General features: G+C 36.7%; 1 protein-coding gene across 3 annotated transcripts; it reads left to right on the forward strand.

The window, feature by feature from the left end:
- The first annotated feature begins 16,478 nt into the window (after nt 1-16,478).
- LOC113057769 (pituitary homeobox 2-like) lies at nt 16,479-25,057 on the forward strand. 3 transcript variants are annotated; one of them, XM_026225281.1, is made up of 4 exons: nt 16,479-16,861; nt 18,919-18,986; nt 22,881-23,080; nt 23,845-25,057. In XM_026225281.1, the coding sequence occupies exons 2-4, from the start codon at nt 18,941-18,943 to the stop codon at nt 24,406-24,408; spliced, it is 810 nt and encodes a 269-aa protein (XP_026081066.1). In that variant the 5' UTR covers nt 16,479-16,861; nt 18,919-18,940; the 3' UTR covers nt 24,409-25,057. The 3 variants fall into 3 exon arrangements, with proteins under 3 accessions (XP_026081066.1, XP_026081067.1, XP_026081065.1); XM_026225282.1 differs by lacking the exon at nt 16,479-16,861 and adding an exon at nt 18,273-18,452; XM_026225280.1 differs by lacking the exons at nt 16,479-16,861; nt 18,919-18,986 and adding an exon at nt 20,819-22,240.
- The last annotated feature ends 528 nt before the right edge of the window (nt 25,058-25,585 follow it).

Here is a 25,585-nt window from a genome sequence, read left to right on the forward strand (position 1 = left end):
TGGTAACTTGTTTGCCACGTAGCAATAAAAAATATACTAAAAACCTTGATTATTCTGGTTAGTCACATTGTACTGCTATTATTTTGAACAATACTGTATGTGTATGTGTATGTATGTTCACAAACACATATTAATACAAATATTTATTAATAAAAACTATTATTATTAAATGTTTACAATGTTTTATGTGTACTATTATTATTATTATTAAAATATTTATATTAATAGTGTCTATGTAGACAATACACACATTTAAAAATGTTATTTAAAAAAAAAACTATATGTCTATGTGTACACATATTTATGTGTGTAAAAAAAAAAACACCCACTTTTTATATTATTAATGTTTATAAAACTTTAATTCAGTAACACTTAAACATCTTACAGTGTTACAAAGCAAGTGAATATTTTTTGTCCTGCTCACTCTTCCCATTTGTTGAAAAGTCTCTTTGACATTGATTCATTTTTATGGGACACTGTGACACTGAAACCCTAAACGGGTCATCGGCAGACCCCTGTAGTGAGGTGAGTCATCCCTCTATCGCTGGTGATTGGAGGGAATGGGAACACATGACAGGCGAGCTTGGGCCGCACTTGACTCTCTTTATGTTTGGTGATGTGACGGCCCGCTTTTGGAACAATAGCAGGATTACAACGAATGACTATTAAAAGACCGAAGCATCCATACCAAACAATATAGGGGTTGACTCAATCACACTGGAATGACCATGATCTCCACCATCTGCCAAGAATGCCTCTAGGGCTCTCTTCTCACTAAATTAACAAATAAGTGTTGGCGAAAGTATTTAAGTAAAATCAAGGTCCAGAGTCAAAATTTGTGTGTGTGTGTGTGTGTGTCTGTATTTGTAGACTATCGATTTAATTCTCTGGTTGATTTCTTGATTGTCTTTGATGTTTTCCTTTTTTAACGTTTGCATCTTTAAGTATGCATGTGCGAGCTGGAGTCGACGCAGAAACCTGAGATGCATACAAATTAATCGCAAAGAAACACTGGCAAATATTCAAACGAAAAGCTGCCTTATTTATTACGACAGTGAGATTGACCCATTAGGAGAGTCATAACTTCAGCCTGTCATGGCACTGGCATGTTTTTAATGGCGCAGGGACTACCTCTCTCCAAGTGTCATGACAAGTATTGATGGCTGAATGAAACCTCGTCCAGACAACAAGCAAATAGGAGCCACTTGTGCTGCATTGTTTCAAAGTTATCCATGACAATTATTTTTAGCGGCTTATACAAACTATTCCATGGGTCCTCAAATGGTCATTCTTGCAAGCTCCCATTTCATCGGGCCACATTAGGAAACCAAACCATTTGTTTCCACTAATATCTATAGTTTTGCTTCCTCTTCTCTTTCCTCTTTTTCCCCTCTCTACAAATGAACTGAAATCCTAAAATAAATAAATATATAAATAAAGGCTCTGATATTGCATCATCTCATAAAAATATGCTAAACAATATTAAGAAAATTAAATGTAAAAAATCATCTGGATCCTACTCTGTGTAATGCTATTGATGTTTTGACTATATAAACTTAATCTTCCACACACAAAATATTAATACGCTTGCCATAATTTGTGACAGTAGTTGATGGAGTGGGGCATTCAATAAATCATACAAGATGGAATATTACTTCAAATCCATCCACTGATTCTGCTTATAGAAACAAGGTGTTGTGTGGGTGTTGAGTCTGGCTCTGAAAACTACACAGCATTAGGAGGTATCACTTACAGTGGCTCAAAAAGAAACATCTGGAAAGGCATGACTCCAAAGAATACAAACCCTGCTGAGACTGGAGGAATATTGGAGACCTGGCAACCCACACAATTAAACTCCACCTCTTATTACATGTACATAAACACACAAAATATAAAGCTTTCTGTAGTGCTAATTTTCTTTATCTTCCGAATTCGCTAGGATTACTATTCAGTAGGTGCGTGTTTTCGATTTATAACTAATAAACCTGAAATATTACATGATTTGAGATCGTATACAATACATCTGCTTTGCATTTGATTCTGGAGATATGTCAAAAGGGTGCAGCTAATATAAAACCCACGTTCAAGAGGCTAATATATATTTAGCTACCAAAGCACAAAGAAAAAAAAAACTTAAGAAATGGAAATAATATGAGAAACTTTAAACTAAAATCTGCATTTGGGAATGGCAGATATTTACATAATTGTATTGATTAACAATCATGTATTTTATATCATTTAAAAAGTGTTGCTAGTTGATGATGAATAAGGAACGTTAAATGTTTAGCCACCAGATTGCTAACAACCCTTTATTGAGAGGCAGAATTACTAGTTCTCATAAACACCCTCTTATTCTGGCTGTTAGCCCTCTGCTCTTGTTCTGCACACCACCTTCTTCAGAAAGAATCTTCCTCTCCAACACTCATAAAACTTACTTGGGACAGAGCGTGTGACCACAAAGCAATGTTTCGACTGTCGAGCCAAATTGTCATTTGCATTAAGACAGACAAAGAGTGTGTGGTTACTGTGTAGATATGAGGGTTTAGGAAGGGAGTGTTAGACCAGAAACAGCACTTGCACAACAAGCTGTAGTTCCTTGAAAGCAAAGTGTTAATGCATGAGGTCAGTGTCACTATGTTTGACACTGATGAGGACAAAGGGAAAGCTTATGTAATGCAAAGTGTACACATAGGGGTTTTCCCCTCAGCCTGACCTGATTCCGCTGAAAATAGACCAAGTACGAGAGACTTACAAAAGAACAGCTAAGACCAATGGAGAGAGGAATCATTCAGGAGGGGAAAAACAGCAGGATTCTTGAAACAGTTTCTACATCTCTGACACGTCAGGTTGTTGATTGACCACAGAAATCTGCCGGTGAACCACCATTGGCTATTATTGTCGCATGGATTTTTTTTTTTTTTTTTTTTAGGTTTTCGACTGCAATCGTTTACTGCAACATCAGCATTTTACCTAAAATTACATCTGAGGGCAGTCCTTACACATACCGAACTTCCAAAGCTGCACTGGAAACTACTTTGTGGGAGCAATGCTAGATTTTACTGCTATAAAACTGAAAGTGACTCACTCAGCAGTCAATGAAAGCCCATGTGAGGCATTTTTACCCAAAGGGTATATGAAAAAAAAACAAGACATAAATAGAAATCTGATCACTTCATCACAACTTGCTTTCAGTATAATAATATTATAAATTCACACATTACTTATCACAGATAATGATGAAAGTATGTACATCTCTCAGTCAAAGAAAGCTCATTTGTAGCTGTCAAATATAATCTCACTGCAGCGCTTACACTGACACTGACGACACATTTAACTTCTAAATCAGGTGTCATTTTAAAATCTCAAACAACAACTATAACCATGTACAAGCACGTCTTCATGAGAAAACCAAACTTTTTCCTGGCAAGACACGAAGGCTTATTTCAAATGACGACGACTTCTGGTCTGCAGAGCACAGGCTGTGGGCTAAGATTACAGACATCTCAAGTTTAAAAATGCCACCGCACTTTCTCGCTCCGCCGACAAACTGCATCCCACTGCACTTTTGCAGATGCTTCACGAATTAATTGCGTATGAGCATTTCTGATTGAGCCATTTCTGGCAAATTCTTTGTCCGCTAACAGATTGAGAAACAATTTGTAGAAAGCTGGCATCTTCCAGGAGCAAATTTATGAGTTAAATTTTCTGCTCTTTTTATGTTTTACAAGCTCAATTTTTACCAGTTTACTTTGGCAACACTTAGCGAGGAACATGACTGAACAAGATGTCGCTTGTAAATGACGAAATGGTCTTTTTAACATACATTTAGCAATATCAAGGAGAGCAGTATTTTATACTGATAAAGGTTCTTTGCACCGATGCGATTGGAAGACTACATTAAAATACTCTGACAGTATTCTGCACGCTGCTGATTCCATGGATCTGCAACAATGCTACTAAATCTAGAGCGCGAACAGTGCAGTCTGATTTCAAAACAAATGACTCGATCCGGTACATTTTAATGAATCAAGAATATACAGCACAACTAATGTATCCCAATCCCCAAATGAATAACTCTTATGAATCGGTTATTTTAATGAAACCCATACAGCATAAAACTAACTAGCTAAGCAATCAGTGTAATAAAAATGTATAGTTAAAGATAAATATTACTATATTTTTTTACAGTAACATTGTATTAAAACTAAAAAACATTTAATTGCCATACGTATATAGTAATAGGAATCCCTAAAGAATCAGAACTCAAAACAAGAAGCATCAAATTATTAGATTTACATTCATAATTGGTTTTTAATGTGCAGCTGGCTTAAACAAAAGCAAAAACATCAAACAGCCACTCCGGTTTCTTATTAAAACTGTTGGTGTCTGGGATATAAAGGTTGAGCAGCAGCATCTGGGGTTGTGATCTCAGATATGGAAAATAATATAAAGCAGACACTAAAATATTCCCTTGGCTAAGATGTTCAGCCACAGCATCACTCCTTTTCCCTTTCCGCACAATCAACACTTTTTATAACTTCCCTAAAGCTGTCAGACTACCTGAGAGCAGCGAGGAGCACTCAAGAGTGGAGAGGAGGAGGGGAAGGAGAGAATGATCATCAGCTACTGCAGCTTAAAAAGAGAGAGAAGAGGGAGGAGAGGAGAGGAGAGGAGAGTCTGTCGGTGCCTCTCTGACCTTCACAGTTTGATTTGGCAGAGATGGCGGATAATAGGTCAACATCAAGCATGTAGAAGAGGGTCAGAGCGAGGCAGGAAGAATCAAGGAAAATGGAGATGAGATAAAGTCTGAAGATGGAACGAAATGAGGCATTCAGATAAAGAGAGGGGGTATGGTGTCACTCTAGTGTCTTCTGGCCGCCTGCCCTGCTTGTGTCTTCTCCACAGTGTAGGATCTCTCCTTCACACCATAGACAGCTGGAGGTGTCAACACTTAACAGGGCCTAAAGCTCTTCTACCCACAAGCCCAGCCTCTGTTTATGCTCACAAAGCAGCCGCCTGTCACAATACACACACACCCCTCTGATGCAAAGCCTTGTGTATCTTGGTGTAACTCTGTGGGTCTGTAGGCCCCTCCCTGACATGAAGTATCATTTACTTCCCAAGCAATTTCAAGACCGTAGCTTTCAGCGTCTTTGTCAAAAGCACAGAGATCCCTGTAATATGTTTGGATAAACGCCTGAGTTGATACATTTCAAGCAGATCAATAGATATTATTTTGTTGCAGAAGACTACAGTGGTGTTAAACGTCTGACTGTAGCATCTGTAGAGGTTTGTTTTTTATGTGCAAGCCATACATTTCAAAGCTACAGAGAGTAAGGCTATCACCGTGAGGAGGAATGAAACAGTTCAGTGATGCCAAAGACAATAACATTAACATGTTTCAGTCCAAGCAATCGCTTTCCTGTCTTGATACTAGCTAGGGGTTAAAGTTTCTACTACAAATCACAGTGTGGGAACACACTTAATATACTTTCTTAATAGGTTCCAGAGAAGCACATGTCTGGCAATTAAATGTGTTTCCTTGTCAGGATGCGTCCCATGAACATTTTAGTGCAGACCAATGAGGAGAATAAACAGGAGAATAACTAAAACAACACATAGGGGGTTCTAACCATTCACATTTTCATTTAAGAAAAAAATGAATGTCTGAACTTAAAAAAAAAACCTGTGTTGTCTTGCCACAGAGTAAAAGAAGATATTGAGAAGAAAAAAAAGTGGAGGACAGCACATTCCTGTGGAATGAGTTGGTCTGGCTGGCAGAGATGGCCCAGAAAAGCTGAGAGTGATGAATACCATAGGCCTGTGAAGTGGAAAAAGACAGAAGGAATCCTTATGACACATCACCAAAACCATTATACCAGTGTAAAAAAAAAAAAAAAAAAAAAAATACACACACACACACACAAAACAATTACATAAAATATAATAAAAACAAAGAACCATGAACTCACATTACAGATGCTCTAAACTGGCTGAATGTTGGACCAACTGCATCCCAGATGAGCAAATCTCCAAAACCACAAGGGTTAGTTTCCAAATTACTATTAGATCTAAATTGCATAGAAGCCTCAAAAAACAAACTGAACTGTTGTCTCTTCAGATGGGTACATAAAATAAAAATGACAAAAATGGTTTCCAAAAAGTTAACATTTTTGTCATTATGTACTCTCCCTCATGATATACCAAACCTGTATATCTTAATTTATTTTTTCTGAAATATATAAAATACGTTTTTCCATACAATGGAAGTAACTTGGGTCCAAATCTGTGTGGTAATCAATATTCTTCAAAACGTCATACAGGTTTGGAATGACATGAGAGTGAGACATTTGCGTGAATTATCCCTATAAGTAGCAGATGTGAAACCATATCTGACAGTCCAGTCTTCCCAAAAGCATGGCAATTCCCAGACAATGGCAAAGCTTAGTTACATTAGTGAAAGTAGCATTGGAAAAACATATAACTCAAAGATACCGCTATGATAAGATTTCATCTTCACCATCATCTCTGCAAATGTTGGGTGAGAAACGGAAATATGAAAGGGATTTTATTATTATTATTATTATTATTATTTCGTTTTCCCATTTATTTATTTTTTTAATCAAGGAACATAAGCAGATATCTTTTCAAATCCTCGTAATTCTACCTGAGCGAGCCTGACAAGATTTGAATCTTCTTGTGATATACTTCCAACAATCCAATCCCCCGCCCGACGCCCCCCGCCCCCCCGCCCCATACTCAAGTCATCACAGGGACACAATAAATAATAAATGAACCTGAAATTTCTGACGGAATTCCCATTTGCTGTGGGGACCATTTTTCACCACTAAGGATTACTGTTCATTTCATGCTGTCGCCTTTTCAAACGTATCTGCTTGTCGGCAAGCACACAGATCTCTTACAATCACCAACCACGGCACAAATTAAACCAAACACACAAGCCTTCAACACTTTTTTTAGATTCAGGGTCAGATTTTCTTAGATATGATTTTTGATGAAAGTTTCCAAGGTGTTGGAAGTAAAGCCACTTTCTCCCGCTCCCGCTCAGATGCTCAGATTCATTTTCATTAGGGATTCCCACCCTTCTGAAAGACTGAGGTCACAGACTCTTTGCCAACTCCTCCTTGAGATACATATTTTGGTACTACAGACATGATAAAGCACCAACAATTTCCAATCAAGATTGTCAGTCTAACTAATAGTCCAAGACAAGAGCCTATAGGAAAATAACCACGCGTCATTTTACATTCCTTCAAGCAAGCACTCGTCTTTTTACTCTCTAGCACACTGTTACATAATTTGCTACAATCAAGAAAAAACGGCTTTCATCACGCCATTCTAGTCCTCAAGGTGCCATAGGCTGGACGGCAGGGTGTTGGGAGCAGCAGGGGTGACGATGATTGATGACTACAGCTGGCTGACCATTCTTCTCAGATTCCAGTTGTTGTGGTTCATGCTCTTTGCACCTTGTAAAGTTCTTTGAGAGGAGTGTGTTGAACAAGAGAGCAAGGAAAATGGAAGAAGGTATTGGGTCCAACAGGTGCCAGTCTAGCCCCCCAAGTCATCAGCATGTTGCCATGGAGCCATTACTGCCCGGCCTGTTCAATGGGTCAGTTGGGAGACCCACTGTAGGCAAATATAAACTGAGAAACTTCAGGAAGAAAAAAAAAAACGCCATGGGTCTCAAAGCAGACAATCATGAAATTTAAGGTTTGTTTTACACTTTTTCACATAATCACAGTATTAGCCATCAACCAACTTCACTTGCTTGGCTGGAGGACAATGATCTCTTTCAGTGATGTCTACATGTTATAATGAGGGACAGGGGGCATTGGATCGATTAGCCTCATCTCTGGCTGGGATTGTGCTGAGGCAGCTGGTTCAGGGCTTCAAAGTGACCCTGCTGGTGTCAAAACTAGCCTCCATCCTTCAGTAATCAACCCCTGAGAGAGGGGTCATGGGTTATCCAGCATCCAGCAGTACAGCCAGGCCCACCACAAGCTGAAGGATTCACACCTACGTGCCACATAACCAGGTTCATGAGGTTTATTTTTTTATTTTCTGAATGAATAATTCATGATTTGAAAAACAAACAAAAAAAAAGTCCATAAAATATATTTATTATTATTATTTTTAGTAATATTTTTTTATTACTTGACATTTACACATGACATTTGAAGAATTTATGAAAAATGTTATTCTTCTTGAAAATAGTATAATGGTATAAAGCTTTTCGAAAACCTTTTGAACAGAAAGAATGATTTGTTATGCAATGTGTGATTCATTCTCATTCTTATGTACACTGAGAAACAGAGAAAAGAATTGGACAGACAGGTTACAAGACCAAGGTTGGGTTAGGGTGAAAATTAGACTGTTTTCCCCCTCTTAAAATAATGCGATCGCTATTCATCTGCAATTTAAGAACAGCAAGAGGAGGCCAGAAATATCACAGAGCATCCTCCACTCAAATAGCCCTTATTCTCAGAGTCCAGATAACTATCAAAATAAACAAAGTGATTTCAAAGACCTGTGCAGACTAACACCACAGGAATGTGAGGCAATAAGAAAAAATAATGACAATAATGACATTTCTTTTTTTTGTCGGGGTGCCTATTCATCACATAAGAGAACAAACACAAAAAAGCCCCACTGGGGTTGACTGTAATCAGAGCCAAAACACTTCAGCCTCTTCCAGGACATGCAAAATGAAGTCATTTTCTACACAGATGGACCTGAAATAGAGAGAATTCATACCTGATTTAATGAAGCTGAATTTTGGCTATAGCAAGTAACCGTGTGAATCTTTCGAGAGCCTTTGAGGGGGTGATAAGTCTAAATGCCCTTTGGCAAATCACTGGTGTGTAAGCACATGTGTGATGTTACGGACACAATTTTATCCTTGTAATTTTAGCGCCACAGACAAAAAGACTCGTTTGTTATGTGTGGCTCCACACACCTTGAATTACATCTGTCATCTTTGAAGGGTGGTTGGACAGAAGCAGAACTCATCCTGTCAGCCAAGTAGTGGCGTGAAAACTCACATTGAGCTACTGCCACACGCAGGGAGCAGACTGAACACTCAAAGTAGCCTTGAGCATTGTATCGCAATACAACCAATAAGAGAGAGGCTATGTTCGGCAAAGTTCTCCAGTGCACATAGTGAAAGGCTTTGAACTGAGCAAAACTTTATTCAAAGAATGTCCCATTATTGCCTTCAAAGATCAAGAATGATAGAATATAACATTATTTAAAAAATTTAAGGTGATGATGGTGATGTGGATAATGCAGGGAGTCTGTAAAAATGTCTGTTTAGGACAAGCAAGCAAGCATTTAAATATGACACAAGCAGTTACTGCTTCCAGATAAACTAGCTTAAAGAAATACCTCTGAATTAAAAACAACTGAAAACGTATTCTTGCAAATTAACTCGGGGGCAGAATTTTTATTCCAACTTTGGAAAGCCCCCCTGATGTTTGAATGCATTCGGTACATACCAGGGGTTACTTGCCATGCGGGAGAGCGAGGTGCCATTAAGACCTCTTGAAAACTTTTTAATTTTTAAGCAAAATTTATGAGGGCAGCTTCCATCAAAGTAAATTATGACAATGCTTAAGCTCGGCCCATTAGGAATTTATGCAGAACTATGTAGCACTCAACAAATCACAGACAGTCAGAATGGAATTTATGATGCCCGTCGCCCTTCATGCATTACAGCAATAAACTTTCAATGCAATTAAATTACACTGCTGTGACTTCAGCCTTTTTTTATACAAGTATGGTCATCTATATATCCCTTATCCTTAAACAACTCAATCTAGATTTAAAGTTTGTATGAATTTAAGAGCAATTCATAATCATAAGAGAGCAAAGTATAATCGTGGCACCCTGCTTATGTGCCAAGAGAATCTTCTATATTATCACTACTATTAAACCATTAACTACAACTTTTGCCTCAATAAACTCCTAATTTACTGCTTATTAAAAGTATTATAGCAAGGTAGTTTTTAAGTTTAGGTATTGGATAGGATTAGGGATGTAGAATATGGTCATGTAAAATAAATGCTTTATAAGTACTAATAAACAGCCAATATGTTAATAGTATGCTAATAAGCAAAAAAGTAATAGTGAGAATTGGTCCCTATACTAAAGTGTTACCAAAACTTCTTAGGTTTGGATATTTAAAGTGGCTTTGTGGGTTTCCATGCCGGTCACAGTGCACTTATCTATATGCTGATAAAGACAAAGAGATCATAAGGTAAAGTTGCAGAGATTTTTCTGTTTTGCTCATCTGTTGTACCTAGTATTGGTAATAACACTAGCAAAATAGTTATGGTTAAAATATGCAAACGCATAACCACTGTTATTGAAACATCCTTCCACCATTAAGCAAAGTCAAAATCAATTCAACTATGAGCACATAAGTGAGTCAGATACTTCAAATGCATTGCGGTGATGCTTGTGAGTGAAACATACCAACAATGAACAGGCTCAGAGGAGCAGGGCATGCTAGATTAAAGTCTGAATGATGCTTAAACCTGGCCTCTGCTGAAATGAACAGGACTTTACCTCTCTCTCTCTCAAACACACACACACACACACACACACACTGACACACGCATACACAAACAAAATGGCTTTGATTCACATAAAGTGGCTTTGCTGGCTGAGGAACAGGAGCCTTGTGGAATCATCACAACCTTATCTAATCTTGGCGACCAATGCTTATTTTTACTAAGCATCTAAGAGTTACAGTGTCTTTATCTGAGATGCTTCATACATATGTGTCCTTGTCCAAAGATAATAAATTTGGGTTTGGTTAGTAACATGTATATTATTAAAAGAATATGCGATGTGTTCTACACTGTGCATGTCTATGTGCTGTTTAAGCTATTTGTGTATTATTGTATGTGTGTCACAAATATTCTCATTTTCCTATCACAAATGAGATAAAGCTAAAGACTTCAGATATACCACAAATAAAATGTTTTAAATACATTTTAATACATTGTCATCACTTTGCAGCATCATTACTCCAGTCTAATATGCTGATATTGTGCTGAAGAACAATTATTATTATTACTGTAAAATCATATCATATATAATGTTATTACAAGGGTGAATTAATGCTGCTTAATGTCTTGTGGAAACCTTGATGCATTTTTTCAACAAAAAAAATTATATATATATATATATATATATATATATATATATATATATATATATATATATATATATATATATATATATATATATATATATATATATATATATATATATATATCTCGTTCTCATTATTACATGATCAAACACACAGGCTATTATACCTCGTGTCTTATGACAGTATATGAAACAGAATCATCAAACATCATTAGGGAAAGAACTGTATATTTTGTTACATCAAAAAGGAAGATTAAAATAAACTATTGAACGATATCTAATGAACGTCACACCAGGCACTTTACTAATTTATTAAAACTGTTATGATTCTGACATAAAAATATGTAAAAAGATAAATAAAAAAAAGGGGGGCAGTCATGGCCTAATTGTTAGAGAGTCAGAATTGTAACCCAAAGGCTGTGGGTTCAAGTCTCAGGTCCAGTTGTCGGTATGGGGACTGAATAACCACACTCTTCGAATTTCTTTTTACAAAATCTGTCACTGGGTGGTACCTTTACAAAAGATACACATTTGTACCGTTTGGGTACTAATATGTACATTTACCTTTTTTCTGGGAATGCAGCACTCACTTCCAACTTCAATACCACAGCTAAAATGAGACCCTTGAGCAAGAACCCCAAATTGCTCCCCCAGGCGCCACAGCACATGGCTCCTCACTGCTCTAGGTGTGTACGGTGTGTGTTCACTGCTGTGTATGAGCACTTGGATGGATTAAACGCAGAGCACAAATTCCTAATATGGGTCACCGTACTAGACCAAACTTCACTTTCACTTCACTTTTTCAAAACATCTTAGGGAAATGATATAAAGTGCAAATGCATCATCATTTCACAGTAAACATTGATCCATCTGAGTGTGTGTGCGTGTGCATGTGTGTGTGTGTTCTTCACATCAGGGCAGGGCATGTCTCCCTGTCTCCAGTAATGGGTAGCAATGAGAAGCTTGAGTCAACACAATCAATAAGAAAGAGTACAGCACACACAGGCAAGATACACACCCAGACAAACATAAACACACATATGAACACACACCCCACTCCTGGCACCCACTGCACCATCCACAACCACTTCCACTGTCCAGTTATCGATCAGCAAAAACTACCCAGCCCAAAGAAATTATGGTAGTCACTATCGTCGATTTAGAGGTATACTTAAAATAAAAACTGCTCCGCCTGTGAGCAACTGTCCCCCTCTCACACTTTCTTTGATGATTTCAGATTACAATCTCTTCATCAATTATTGATGAAGTTAAAGTAGTGGCATGCTGAATGTGTTGCATAGGAGATTTGGGGCTAATCCAGAAAACAGGAACAGGCACGTAATGAAGAAAAAGGCACAGATGTCAACAGTTTCACATGGGGACTGGATTAAACAGCCCCCCACAAAGAGACGGTCTACCCTTCATACACAAACACTCACACTATGTCTCACCCGAGGATTAACGCACAACCAAATAGTAAACTTGAGCTGATTTGTGTGTCCCAAAGTACCTCTGGAGGCACAAGGATGAACATAACAAAATATTCTCAGCATCAAGGTAAAGGTACAAAAGATGTTTGCTTTGTCAATATTGATAATATGGCCTTTCCTTTTCACTTTACGTCTCTCTCAGTCTGTCTCTCTCAGCCACAGTGGACTAATTAAACACTAAGCTGACTCTAGTGGAGGTTTGTGGTGCACCTGAGCAGTTGTTGTCAATGGTTCAGTAACCATCTGATCTCTTTTGCTGATGACCTCCATTTCATTATTGGACAATTTTCCCTCTGGCAAACCAGGGGCATCACCGCAGCTAACCACTCTCACTCCAGCTGTTTATTGGTCCCCCTACATCATAATTAACACTGTGCTCACATTTATATTTTCATTTCATATTTCAAAAAAGATACATAAGCAACTTGTTATATATGTAGCTGTAGAAAATTTTCTTTATATAATTTCAGATCCAACACACACACACACACACATATACATATGTGTTTGTGTGTGTGTGTGTGTGTGTGTGTGTGTGTGTGTGTGTGTGTGTGTGTGTGTGTGTGTGGATAGATTGCTTATATAGCTTATAGTTAATAGTTTAAACTGAAGTAATGCTGCCTTATTCACTGCACTGAACTAAAGATATTAAATCATTTAACATTCAAAACCGGAATACATCAGTGAACTTTTTTGCCACCATGGTAAATGTGATGTTAATAGCATATCTGCCCAAAACAAACATTTGGGTGTTTTATTTATTTATTTATTTTTAATTTGTGTGTATATATATATATATATATATATATATATATATATATATATATATATATATATATATATATATATATATATATATATATATATATATATATGAAGGTTGGAGCGAGCATCATATGTGTTCCAGAGTATTCTCACAGCCTGGATTTTGAAACCTTTGTTATCTATTGCAAGAACTGTCTGTAAAACAGCCATAAAGCTAATGAAGGGCTCTTAAGCATATTAGCTAATCTTACAAATCAACCAAGCAAATGGAAAATCTTTTTTTCCCCTATAGATTATTTATTTCCCTCATCAGGCACTTTTCCTATCGCTACCCTCCAGAGATATTTTCCTAACAACAAGTAGTCATGGTACAGAAATTAAACACACAATAAATTCTCATTTCTTGGTAATACTACTAGGCTAACATATAAGGAGTTCATAAATAGATTTGTTTCATGGTTTGTGGCTTTCTGTGCACTACTTTGATAAGCAACTGTGTAAGTATCATGAAAACACTGTGTGAAGACAACAGTGTGTGACAGCCACTTTACAGCAATTGAATGTAATCTATGAAGCAGCATTGTTATTATAATCTGAGTTATATCAATAATCTGTCAAACTATATCTGGTTGAGCAAACAGAGCTTCCTGTGTGCTGAATAGCATCATAATGAAACATACAATTATTTATTGTGCCCAAACTAAGTTATATTTAATTGATTCCTTTTGTGAAACTCAGTTCACCCTTAATGAATCCAAACTGAACAAAAGTAAAAATTATTTGTCATACTGAAGCAATTACATAGTGCCATGGGGATCTAAACTGTGATAGAAAAAGATATTTCACACCTTCTCTTTTTTTGTATTGTACTGGTCAAATCATTGCACTGTACCAGGAAATGTGCTGAAATTGCCAAGACATTTTCATTTTAGCAAAATAATTGTTTTATATGGGTATGAGAAATAGGTAATCTGTCAGCCATTTTGAATAATAAACAATAACTGACACAAAATACTGTGACCTCTCAAATGACAAACCATGTAAACCAATCCTAAAAACAAAAGTTGTAAACATTTTTATGTTTACAATTCATCTTTACATTCACCTTGATATCAATAAATATATATTTCTATGCATTTCATCATATTTATTTATCATTGGTGAGGTCTATGTGGTTGTAAAATCTTTGAACAGAGTTTTGTTGGGGACATTTCAGCCCACACATCAAAGTCCTATACGATATTATTTTTCAAGTGTCCTTCTACAACGCCAAAGATGACTTCAGCGAATCGATAGAGAGGCAAAAATGAAAAGAAGCCTCCGGTCGGCCCCCGAGGCCAGAAAATCTGCGAGCGACCCCTTTTTCTGAACTTTAGGAATTCCTTTGCAGGCTTTTTCAGCGTGAGAAAGTAAAGACTCCAGCTGCAGCCAGATGAAGGTAAGAACAATGCAAGGACAGAACCGCTGTTCGGATGAGACGGGTGTGATTGTCATTGGAAAAAAGAAAAAAAAAGTTATTCGTCGATTGAAATATTATTGATCTAGACATTTTTCTATAATTTTATGGATTAGTAAAATCAGTGTTTTTCTGATGTCTTTAAAATCATAACATAGATGGTTTTATAAAGAAGATAAAAAAGGGATTTGTAATTGGAAACTAACAATATGCAGATTTATGTAAACGAAGACTGTGATTGATAAATAAATTAATCTGTAGGCTATTAAACAATTAAAGAAAAATAAAAAAAATATTGGGAAAAGCAACGCTGTAGTATTTTGTAGCGCAAATTTCAATACACTTTGCACACGGAGGATGGAGGATGAGGTATGTAGCTACTAGATACATCTATTTTATTTGCAACAACAAAGAGATGCTCAATGAGTTCGTTTTAGTTTGATTTGTATCGGGTAATTGCAGTAGATAATAACACCAGTCAGCGTGCAGAATTACAGATAAACATGCTTGTCATTTTAGGCTCCCAGGCCTATTAAAGCTGTGATTGAGAGAGTGGGGTATTCCAGCACAGACTTGGGAATTCCCCCATGGCCGAGTGCATTAATTACTTGCTTAACGGATGTATGACCCACAATGTAAAAAACGGATTAGGCGCGTGTCCGGTCTGCTTCGCTCGCGTGAGATGCGGATGGAAATCAGTCCGATGCACGCAGATCTTTAAAGATTATTTGCATGCAAGCCAGCTGTTCACTTCGTTAAGCACACACACTTTTCAGCAGAAGTTAGCCTAGTATTTGAAACTACAGCAATGTTTTTAGTAAAAAAAAAAAAAACAAAAAAAAAAAAAAAAATTACTGTTATACAAATAAAATAAAAATTAAATTAATAAATCAAAATAATGTGTTTTCAGCCAATGATTTTCATCACATTTGTAAATATACCTTCTCAGTTTTGGATAAGACTATTTGTGTTATCGAAATATATCATGGACTACATGTGATAATTTAAAATACCTTAATAATGGGCCTATAAACATTTCTGCTCCATTTTGGTGGTCATAGTTTTAAATAGGATTCGATATGAACAATTCTATATATATATATATATATATATATATATATATATATATATATATATATATATATATATATCCAATACAGTAATGGAATAGCAATTATGTTATAATAATAAAATAAATAAATAAATATCCTAAATAAAGCTTTAAATTATTTAACCTAGGCCTACATGTTCATGTAAACTTTCATTTTCTGATTTCTTATATTAGTCGGCATCTCTGTTTCTTAACATACGAATAAATTAACGTAGACAACTTTTACACAATTGTCCGTTTGCAGTTAAAGAAAAAAAAACCTTGATTTGATTAGTATTACTAATCCGCGTTCGTCGGGTTAAAATTGCTGGTTGAATTAACTTATTAACGTGTTTTAATGGCTAATTTGTTGTCTAATTTAGCCTACCGTTTCGCATCACAAAGTTCACCCCTCTACTTGTTGGTTGTGCATACAAACACACCCACCGTGGCACGCATGCACACGCACGCGCTTATACACACAAACTCTCATTCACGCCCACGCGCTGTCAGTCAAAGCTCGGGAGAGGGGGAAATGCACCACTCTGCGTCTTTCTGGGGAAAAAGTTCCAGTCGTGGAGGCTCTGCAGAAAATATAAGTTACTAAAGCAATTTGTGAGTTTGTCGCTTAAGACACTCTGGGTTGAATGTAATATAGCTTATGTATGTTTTCGCGTTCTTTGAGAGAACCCAGATATATCCCTAGTCGATCAAATTGGAAAAGAAGAGGTTACGCTCCTTTCGGACCTGGTAGCAGCAGTTTATGTACCCGGACAACATCAAGTGCAAAGATAAACTTGTTCAGAGGGGTGGAATTTATATATTTTTTAAAGAAATTCAAGACTGGCACGGCTGCAAAGCGCCGCTTTTATCCAACCAGTGGTAAGTGCATTTGACACCCTATCTTGAATGTGAGATAATGCAAGTGAAGGAATTCGTTCCACCTCAGGGTTGCCAGCCACGGGTGAACTTCAGCTTTAGTGTAGTTTGATGGAGAGACATGATAAGTGATGCTTTGGCAGGTCTCGCCTTGACTTTGCAGTTTATAATATATCGGTAACATTGTGAGACAAACGGGACAATGACAATTTTATAGTTATAGCGTGTAATTTACATGAACACGTGTATTACTGATTAGCACAAGCACAAATATATTATGCTAACGAAATCTGCTTTCAAAAATGGCAAACAACCAAATACATAAAGTTTCAAATAATTTAAAATAAGTTATAATTAATAGGTACTTTAAATCATTTTTAAATTCTCGTTGCAACATTCCTAAAATTGGTATTTTTGAATTATCTGCGATGAAATTAACAATTTCAATTAAAAGATACATTTAAGCAAATACCAGTTATCGAAATATATTACCATTTCGCTAATACAGTGGTATCAAATTCTTAATTTATACACCAGTAAACAAGGATTAATTAAGCTTAGTTAAAAATAAATAATAATAATAGCTAATAATTCACACAAGCAAAGCTAAATTAAACCACTTTATTAATAAATCTTTACTGGCGCGCGAGACTGAGACTATCATGGTGCTATCTCTTTTAAGTGATAACAATAGGCTATTACATTTTTTATTTTTAAAGAAACGATTTTCCCAAAATAATTATTGAATCAAAATTAGCAAAGAATATTTTATTATTATTATTATTATTATTATCAGTAGTTATATTATGCTCTGCTGTTGTTATTGTTTACACTACATTTTAATTAGGCCTATAGTAGTATATATAATATATATATAATATACACATATACACACACACATACATACATATACATATATACACACACATATACATATACATATATATACACACGTTTTCTGGGTACATATTTTCATGTTTATGAACTTGCATCGATGTAGGCTACCCCAAGGTAAAATCTTATGTACTTTACCTTGTTAGAACACATTTTTTAACATGACATTTGTATTCAGTTCGCGTAAAACAACACCAAAAAACTACAAATCTACAAATAAATAAATAAATTCAGTTCAGTCAATCCGTTCATAATGTTAACGAAATAAGTAGCCAAGTCTAAATAAAAACGAAACGGATGCCATGAAGACGCTCCGATAAATGGCCATTTCACAGCCTACTTTGTGTGAAACATAATTAGACAATTATTTAGAATAATTTTGTAACTTTATACTAGCATCTCAAAATAATAATAGGATTATTTACTTTGGCCCTCACACGAATGGCATATTACGCGGCGCACATATACAAAGAAACGCAGACTAATTTAATTTCCATGCCTTGGACTAAAGGCACAGATGTGAGGCAGGTGATATAAGGGGAGGGCTGAAGCAAAACGTTGCATTCGGCGAGAGAGGAACAAAAATGGAGATGGAAAACGGTTAACAGCAGGATTGCATGCAAATTTCCGACTGAAATTATCATAAGCAAACAGCTGAAGCCTGGGCTAATAAAGGCCCATCTGTGTTACTTCATATCGGGTTAGTATAGAGCTGCGATAATGAATTTTGTAATATCCAACCGACAGACATCTCAATCAGATACTAATCCCCTGATTTTACCGCGGAATCACTCAACTTCCAGTTCTCAAACTGCTCTCTTTCTTTCACTGACACACACGCGATGCATGGTTTCTCCTCTTCGTGCATTGTTGTCATGTGTGTTTGGAGACACGAGTCTTCATTAGGAGGGGCAAGAGGAATTCAAGGGATTTCAAAACAAATTATGGGGAATGTTCACGTCCCATTACAGACAGGAACTATCCAATATATGAATGTATTTGAAATATAGCCTATCATTATTGAGTGGCCCAGCCGGCCATGTGAAAAAAAAAACAACAACTAAATATTCTCAAACAGAAGTTGGCCAACACATATGACGATTCCTGACATAACATGAACATTTTAATTAAATATAAAATAAACATTTCTGATTTTTTTTTCACAGGTGCTCAGCGTTAATCTAACAGATGGACTCCCACTGCCGCAAACTTGCATCAACGTGTGCACAATTAGGTAAGAAGATCTTGGTGAATGACAATCTCCAGAGAAGATCTGGATTCATTAATATTCTCGGCTTGTTTAAACACCTCAACATTGTCTGGCCTATATAAAATAGCTAGAAAAACTGGTCTGTGTAAAAGTAAGGCGAGTGTAAACTACCTTTTGGTGTTTGACATTTGACTGGCTATAAGGAAAGCGGAACCATTAGATGTTTATAGTCATAGATGGACATCTGGTGGTAGGACGCGATCATACATGGATAAGTGAGAACGTCTTTGGTAAGGTCTCGCGGCTTATTTAGATGACTTAAGAGTTTTAAAGCCAAAGTCGGTGTGATTTGAAAGGTTTATAATCTCTAAAATATCTTGAATTTGTTCAAACAAAATACTGATCCGATTCTTCAAAATGCAATATAGCCTATTTGTGTTTAGGTGATCACGTGCGTCCTCAATGGAAAAAAAAACAAAACAAAACAAAACAAAACAGTGGACATTAAGATAATAAACATGAGATAGTCCTATTGCCTAATTTGAATTACAATTTAGAATGATAGACTGTATAAGGCATATTACGCGCAAATATATATCCATTTTCTATTTCTATAATTTAGTGCACAAGGACGATTAAAACAGAAACGTAAAACGACTAAATTAAGACAGTAAGGGAAAAACTGTACAGGCTACTGGAAGGATGGTACTTAATGCGTGGCCGCTCTCCAGGTCATCTGGCATCTTCATTAAGCTAATTAAAGCAAACTAAAAACAAATCACAACACTTTAATCCGTTTGTCATCATAACACATTTGCCATTGTCATTTGGACTAGAACCAATACAGCTATAGCGGATAAGAGATAAAACAAAAAAGTAAGCATAAAATGCAAACAGCAGTGTAAGGGGAAAAGACACTGGAGCGACTTGATTACCGACAACCTCTCCTCCGCAGTAATATATGCAGAACTTGTTGGATAGACTCGGGGGAAAAGTAAATGTGTAATGAAAGCCTCCTCGTGAGGAGGAATATACTAATGGAAGAATCTAATGTCATCTTAATCCTATGGAAAAGGCTTTGTCGTCTCCCTTATATTGACTGAATTGGTAATTAATGGCTCTGTGGTGCGCCATGGCCAATAATCCACAGCAGGCTGTTAGAGCGTTCTGAAGCATTTTGGGGGTCCAGGATAAATACAGAGCAATAATTTAGTCCACATCTATCAGTGCATTTAACAAGAATAGAGTTATGCAACTTTGTCTATGGAATTCTGATGCACACAATTAATATTTATGTGCGTATAAACATATTCTGAGGTCCAGAATAATCAAGACATTAATGTTGTTTGTATATTTTATATTAATTCATATATATTACAAATTCAAAATGAATAAAATAAAACTGAAGGGCAAGTGTGAGAAAACAAACCGAAACATGATCTTTAATAATGTGCAGTGTTTCGAGGTCACATTCTCATACAAAAAGACCTGTACATACAAGATTTGCTGGTTCCAAGACCATATATTATGCCATAAATTAATATCCAGTACCAAGAGCGTGAGCTGAATCAAAGTCAGAGAAGGAGATGGTCGGGACATTTTCATAAGAACCAGACTGCCTTTTCTCTTTTCTCCGTTTTTTCCCCTACTAGTGTGTTTGACATTTCAGGTGAATTATATATATATATATATATATATATATATATATATATATATATATATATATATATATATATATATATATTAGGACAGCACGGGAAGCAAAATATATATATATATATAAAGTGAGAGAGTTCAGTAGTTCATTTTGTTACACAAATCTTCTTAAGGTTTTTTTTTTTTTTTTTTTTTTTCTGTGATAGAACTAAGAAATGCAGTTCGGGAAATGTATAAATAAATTAAAGTTAATTAGGGCTAATAAATAAATGGGTTCTTTTTTCAATAAAACAATGTGGTTATTACGCATGTAAATTATTGCAGTATTTTGAAGGAATTTAAGACAACAAGGCTTAAAGTCATTAAAGATGTTCGTTTAAAATTCTTAAACAAATGAGCGTCTGATAAGCCTAATCAGATCAAATAGCTACTCTGAAAAGCAAAGTGGGAGCTTTCTCCCGCGAAATAATCACGGGCCCAAGGCGCACAAATGTAACTCACCAAAGTGCTTTCAGTCCCGAAATCAAATTGGATAACTAATGTAAGCAGGAATAAAGTCAGGAAGAAATTATTTCTGATTTTTTTTCTATTTATTCTTTAAAGTTACGGTTATTATTCATAATATAATACCATTACCTATATAACAGTCTAGAACTGAGCTTAACGAATTTGTAACGCGGTCTGTAGCTGTCAACTCATTGTCGCGAAGAATCATCGTGACAAAAGCGGAACTTTCATTCAGAAGTGAGCATGGTGCGCCATAACACGTTTGTGGGCCTATTTGGTTCTGCCAATTGCTGAGATTATTGATTATTTATGCTTTGACAGAAATCTGTGTTGGAGTTAAAATGTTAATAAAAAAGCTGTCTTGATAATACGTGCTGAGAAAAAGTTGAACCATTGCCAGGTGTGCTATGAGAAATTTCACATTTTGCTTTAACACAAGTCGTTTTATGGTCGGTTGGCCATAAAATCTGTCTTGTATAGGCTCTAATGTTCCGTCAGATTGTGGGCGGAGTCTGTGTGACGTCAGGACGCATAGAGAAGCTCGGTTGGACGGATAGAAAGACAGCTGAAATGAAGAGCGAGCGCTGTGATGTGCAGGAGAGTGTGTGTGCGTGTGTGTGTATGCAAGTGGATGGATATGATATCACATACCTGTCCCTGTCACTCTGGCTCTCCTTGTAGCTCTCGACTGAAACGGAGATATATTTTACCCATTTGAAACGAAAAAAAAATATTTAAGTCTCTTCAGCACTGGGTTTATTTCTATTACGATAAAAGCCGTTTGAGGAGTATCGACTGGTTTAAGTGAGAAAGGAGCACTGACAACGCTTGCCATTACTTCACTACTGGACACATTATTTCTTTCTTTATTTTTTATATTTGTGACCTTCGCTGAGGAAGTTATATCTGCTTGCGAACCCTCCGCGAAACGCTTGTGTTATTCATGACCTCTATGAAGGATCCGTTGAGTTTGGACCACCATCACCACGTTGCCGGGAGTAAACACGTACCGCTTACGATGACCTCTAGTCTGCAACCGCTCCAGCGGTCTGTGGACTCGAAACACAGGCTGGAGGTACACACGGTTTCTGACACCTCCAGTCCAGAGTCCGTAGGTAAGCCCTGATCCTCTGAAGAGATATTTAACTGGAGTGTTTTCGGGTTTGTTGTCAGTTACCAAACCGTTTAAAACTTCTCCCTCAATTTGAAAACAGAATAGGTGCAGTGTGAGGCATGCAAATATATCGAGACATGAAACTGGCAGTTAGCTGATTCATAGGACTATTGAAGTAGGCTACATAAGTCATGCCCTTTGACAGGTCTTTATTTACTTAAAATGTGTGTGAAAATGTGGGCTTCTCACAAATGTTTACAATATGTGGCATTGAGCTTTGTATGGAATAATGCAAACACTCCCTAACCCCAATGTTCCTTTTTTATTCGTATGATGAAAAAGACATGTTTGCGTTCATTGTGGTTAAAATATTTTCTAAACATTGATTTTTAGATTTTTTTTTACTTGGATTTTTAGTTTAGGAATATCATTAATTAAATTAGATCAAATCGTTTAATTGTTACCAGGGAACCTACGTGTTACTATGATGTCAAATATTTTAAATTCAATAAAACGGAATTAGATTTATGTCCCTCACAAATGACACTTCTCTAATGTGTCAAAACTGAGCCTGAAGCTTAAAAATTGTTCCTATTGGACTAAATATTTATTGTAAAATACTGTATTCCTTTGCATTGCAGAGAAAGAGAAGGGGCAGAGTAAAAACGAAGATTCGACTGATGACCCATCGAAAAAGAAGAGACAGAGGCGGCAACGAACGCATTTTACTAGCCAACAGCTCCAGGAACTGGAGGCCACTTTTCAGCGGAATCGTTATCCGGACATGTCCACCAGAGAGGAGATCGCTGTCTGGACTAATTTAACAGAGGCTCGAGTCAGAGTAAGTTTTAGAAATCAAATAACATTGAAGTATTATGTGATAAAGCTCATATATATATATATATATTATTATTATTATTATTATTATAATTATCCACTATATTCAAAGTTCAAATTAAACATTTTAAATAGGCTACTAAAAAAAAGTAGCTAATAAATGTGTGTATACACAAGCTTACAATAGGCCTACTTAAAAAAAACTATTATGCAGGCACTGTGCGCTCTTAAGCCTACTATCTGAATTGTAATGATGTTAATTTAGGTTACATGCTAAATATGACTTTATTTAATCGTTTATATATAAACCTGCCACTGTTTGGATAAAGGTTAATTATGGGTGAGACAAGTTGTTTGCAGTCACCATACGTGACGTCCTAATGATGACAGACCTTAATGGAGTCACACGGTCTCGTTTAAAGAGGTGTAAAGCTTGTCTTTTGTGATTGTCATTATTGTGTTGTATGCTTAAGGTTAGTGTGGGAGAATACACATTCGAAGCGTCGGGCCATGGTCGGGCCACTGACCGCTTAAGACTGGATGTGTATTGGGATTCCCGGGATCAGACAAGATTCCGGGTGACTGATAGTTAGGGAACCTAACTACGTTTAACACCACCACCCATATCATTTAGCCATCTTCCCAAAACAAACCGAGCAGTGGCTCATTCTGAAAACTTAGTATCGACGTTTTCATTGTATGCATTGGTTAAGGGAATAATTATGGAGTCTGATTATGAAACTAAACGAATTTCTACATTTGTTGCAGGTGTGGTTCAAGAATCGACGGGCAAAATGGAGGAAAAGGGAGAGGAACCAACAGGCCGAGCTGTGTAAAAACGGTTTCGGCCCTCAGTTCAACGGACTTATGCAGCCCTACGATGACATGTATCCCAGCTACACTTACAACAACTGGGCTGCAAAGGGGCTCACGTCGGCCTCTCTGTCAACCAAAAGCTTCCCCTTTTTCAATTCCATGAACGTCAATCCGCTGTCGTCTCAGGCCATGTTCTCTCCTCCTAACTCCATCTCTTCAATGAGCATGTCCTCCAGTATGGTTCCTTCTGCGGTCACCGGCGTACCCGGATCAAGTTTAAACAGCCTCAATAACTTGAATAACCTCAGCAACCCCTCTCTAAATTCGGGGGTTCCCACGCCGACGTGCCCTTACGCCCCACCGACACCTCCGTATGTTTACCGGGACACCTGTAACTCCAGTCTTGCCAGTCTGAGACTGAAAGCTAAGCAGCACTCGAGTTTTGGATACGCGAGCGTGCAGAATCCAGCCTCCAATCTTAGCGCTTGTCAGTACGCGGTGGATAGACCGGTGTAAGAGACGATTGTAGAATTTACAATCCCGAATCCCAGGAACGAGAGACTACACTTTTTGTTTCAAAGGCACTAGAAGAATAAAGCACTGAAACGCGTCCAATCCTGTGATGGAATGCCAGGCGGGAAATGGAAGGCGAACGTGCCATTTCTAATAGCCTAAGATTAATTCTCTACACTAGCAATTGCACACAAGCCAGTGAAGAGTTTGTGACACCAGAATATTTAAAAAAATAAAAGTAAAAAGCTCATTTATTTTGACGTTTCAACTTTTGGACAATAATTGACTGAACGGTTGTATATAGGATATACATATATCTTAATACCATCTTCAATTTTTATAATTGCTCTAAAGCTCTAACTCTTGAGCATTTATAAGAATTCCGTTTAACACCGCATGTGGAAAAGGTACAGGAATCATGTCTTGCTTGCGTTCAAGGGAATGTACATACTAAACGCACCAAGTCGTGTTGATATTATAAATTTATTATTAAATGTCTTTGTGAATATAGATCTAGATTAGCAACCCTGGGTAATAATACAAAACTGTTTCTGCGAAATGAACTTGGTTTTTGCTCTGTGTATAATATTTGGTACGGATTTTTTGTTTCGCTTTTCAACATCCCAAAAATAAACTATTGTGTTCTATTTAATGGAAGTAAATATATTGTCTAAAAAAATTAAAAACGTTTTCTTCACATTTTTTTTTTTTTTTTTTTTTTTTGCATTCTCGTGCGTGTAGCACACATTTGTTGTTTTCTTTGTGGCACTTAAGGTTTATAACGATAGAAGGAAGGAAAGCGTATCTAATACACAACGTGACATGAGAAGTCCGGTGAAGAGGGCGAGATGTCTCGAGCAGATTAGGAGTCGAATATACAAGACTGGCTGCAGGCTGGGCATCCAGTGATCACCGATGCTTGAAATAACATTGTAATAAGTCCGGGCCAGGCTGGACCACACATCACTGAGCCATCTCCCAGCTGAACTCTTTAAAAAATAATAATGATAATAATAATAATACATAAATATGATGTGATACATGATGGACCAGTATAAAGCTAATCGGATCAGTTGGTTAAGTTGTAAACAAGACTCATATCTCATAGTAGCCTATGGGTTACGTATAATAATAGCATAGGCTATATAAAGTTCCACCCCACTGCGCAAAACATAGAAAT

This window comes from Carassius auratus, chromosome 39, assembly GCF_003368295.1.
Source record: "Carassius auratus strain Wakin chromosome 39, ASM336829v1, whole genome shotgun sequence".
In the NCBI taxonomy this organism is placed as follows: domain Eukaryota; kingdom Metazoa; phylum Chordata; class Actinopteri; order Cypriniformes; family Cyprinidae; genus Carassius; species Carassius auratus.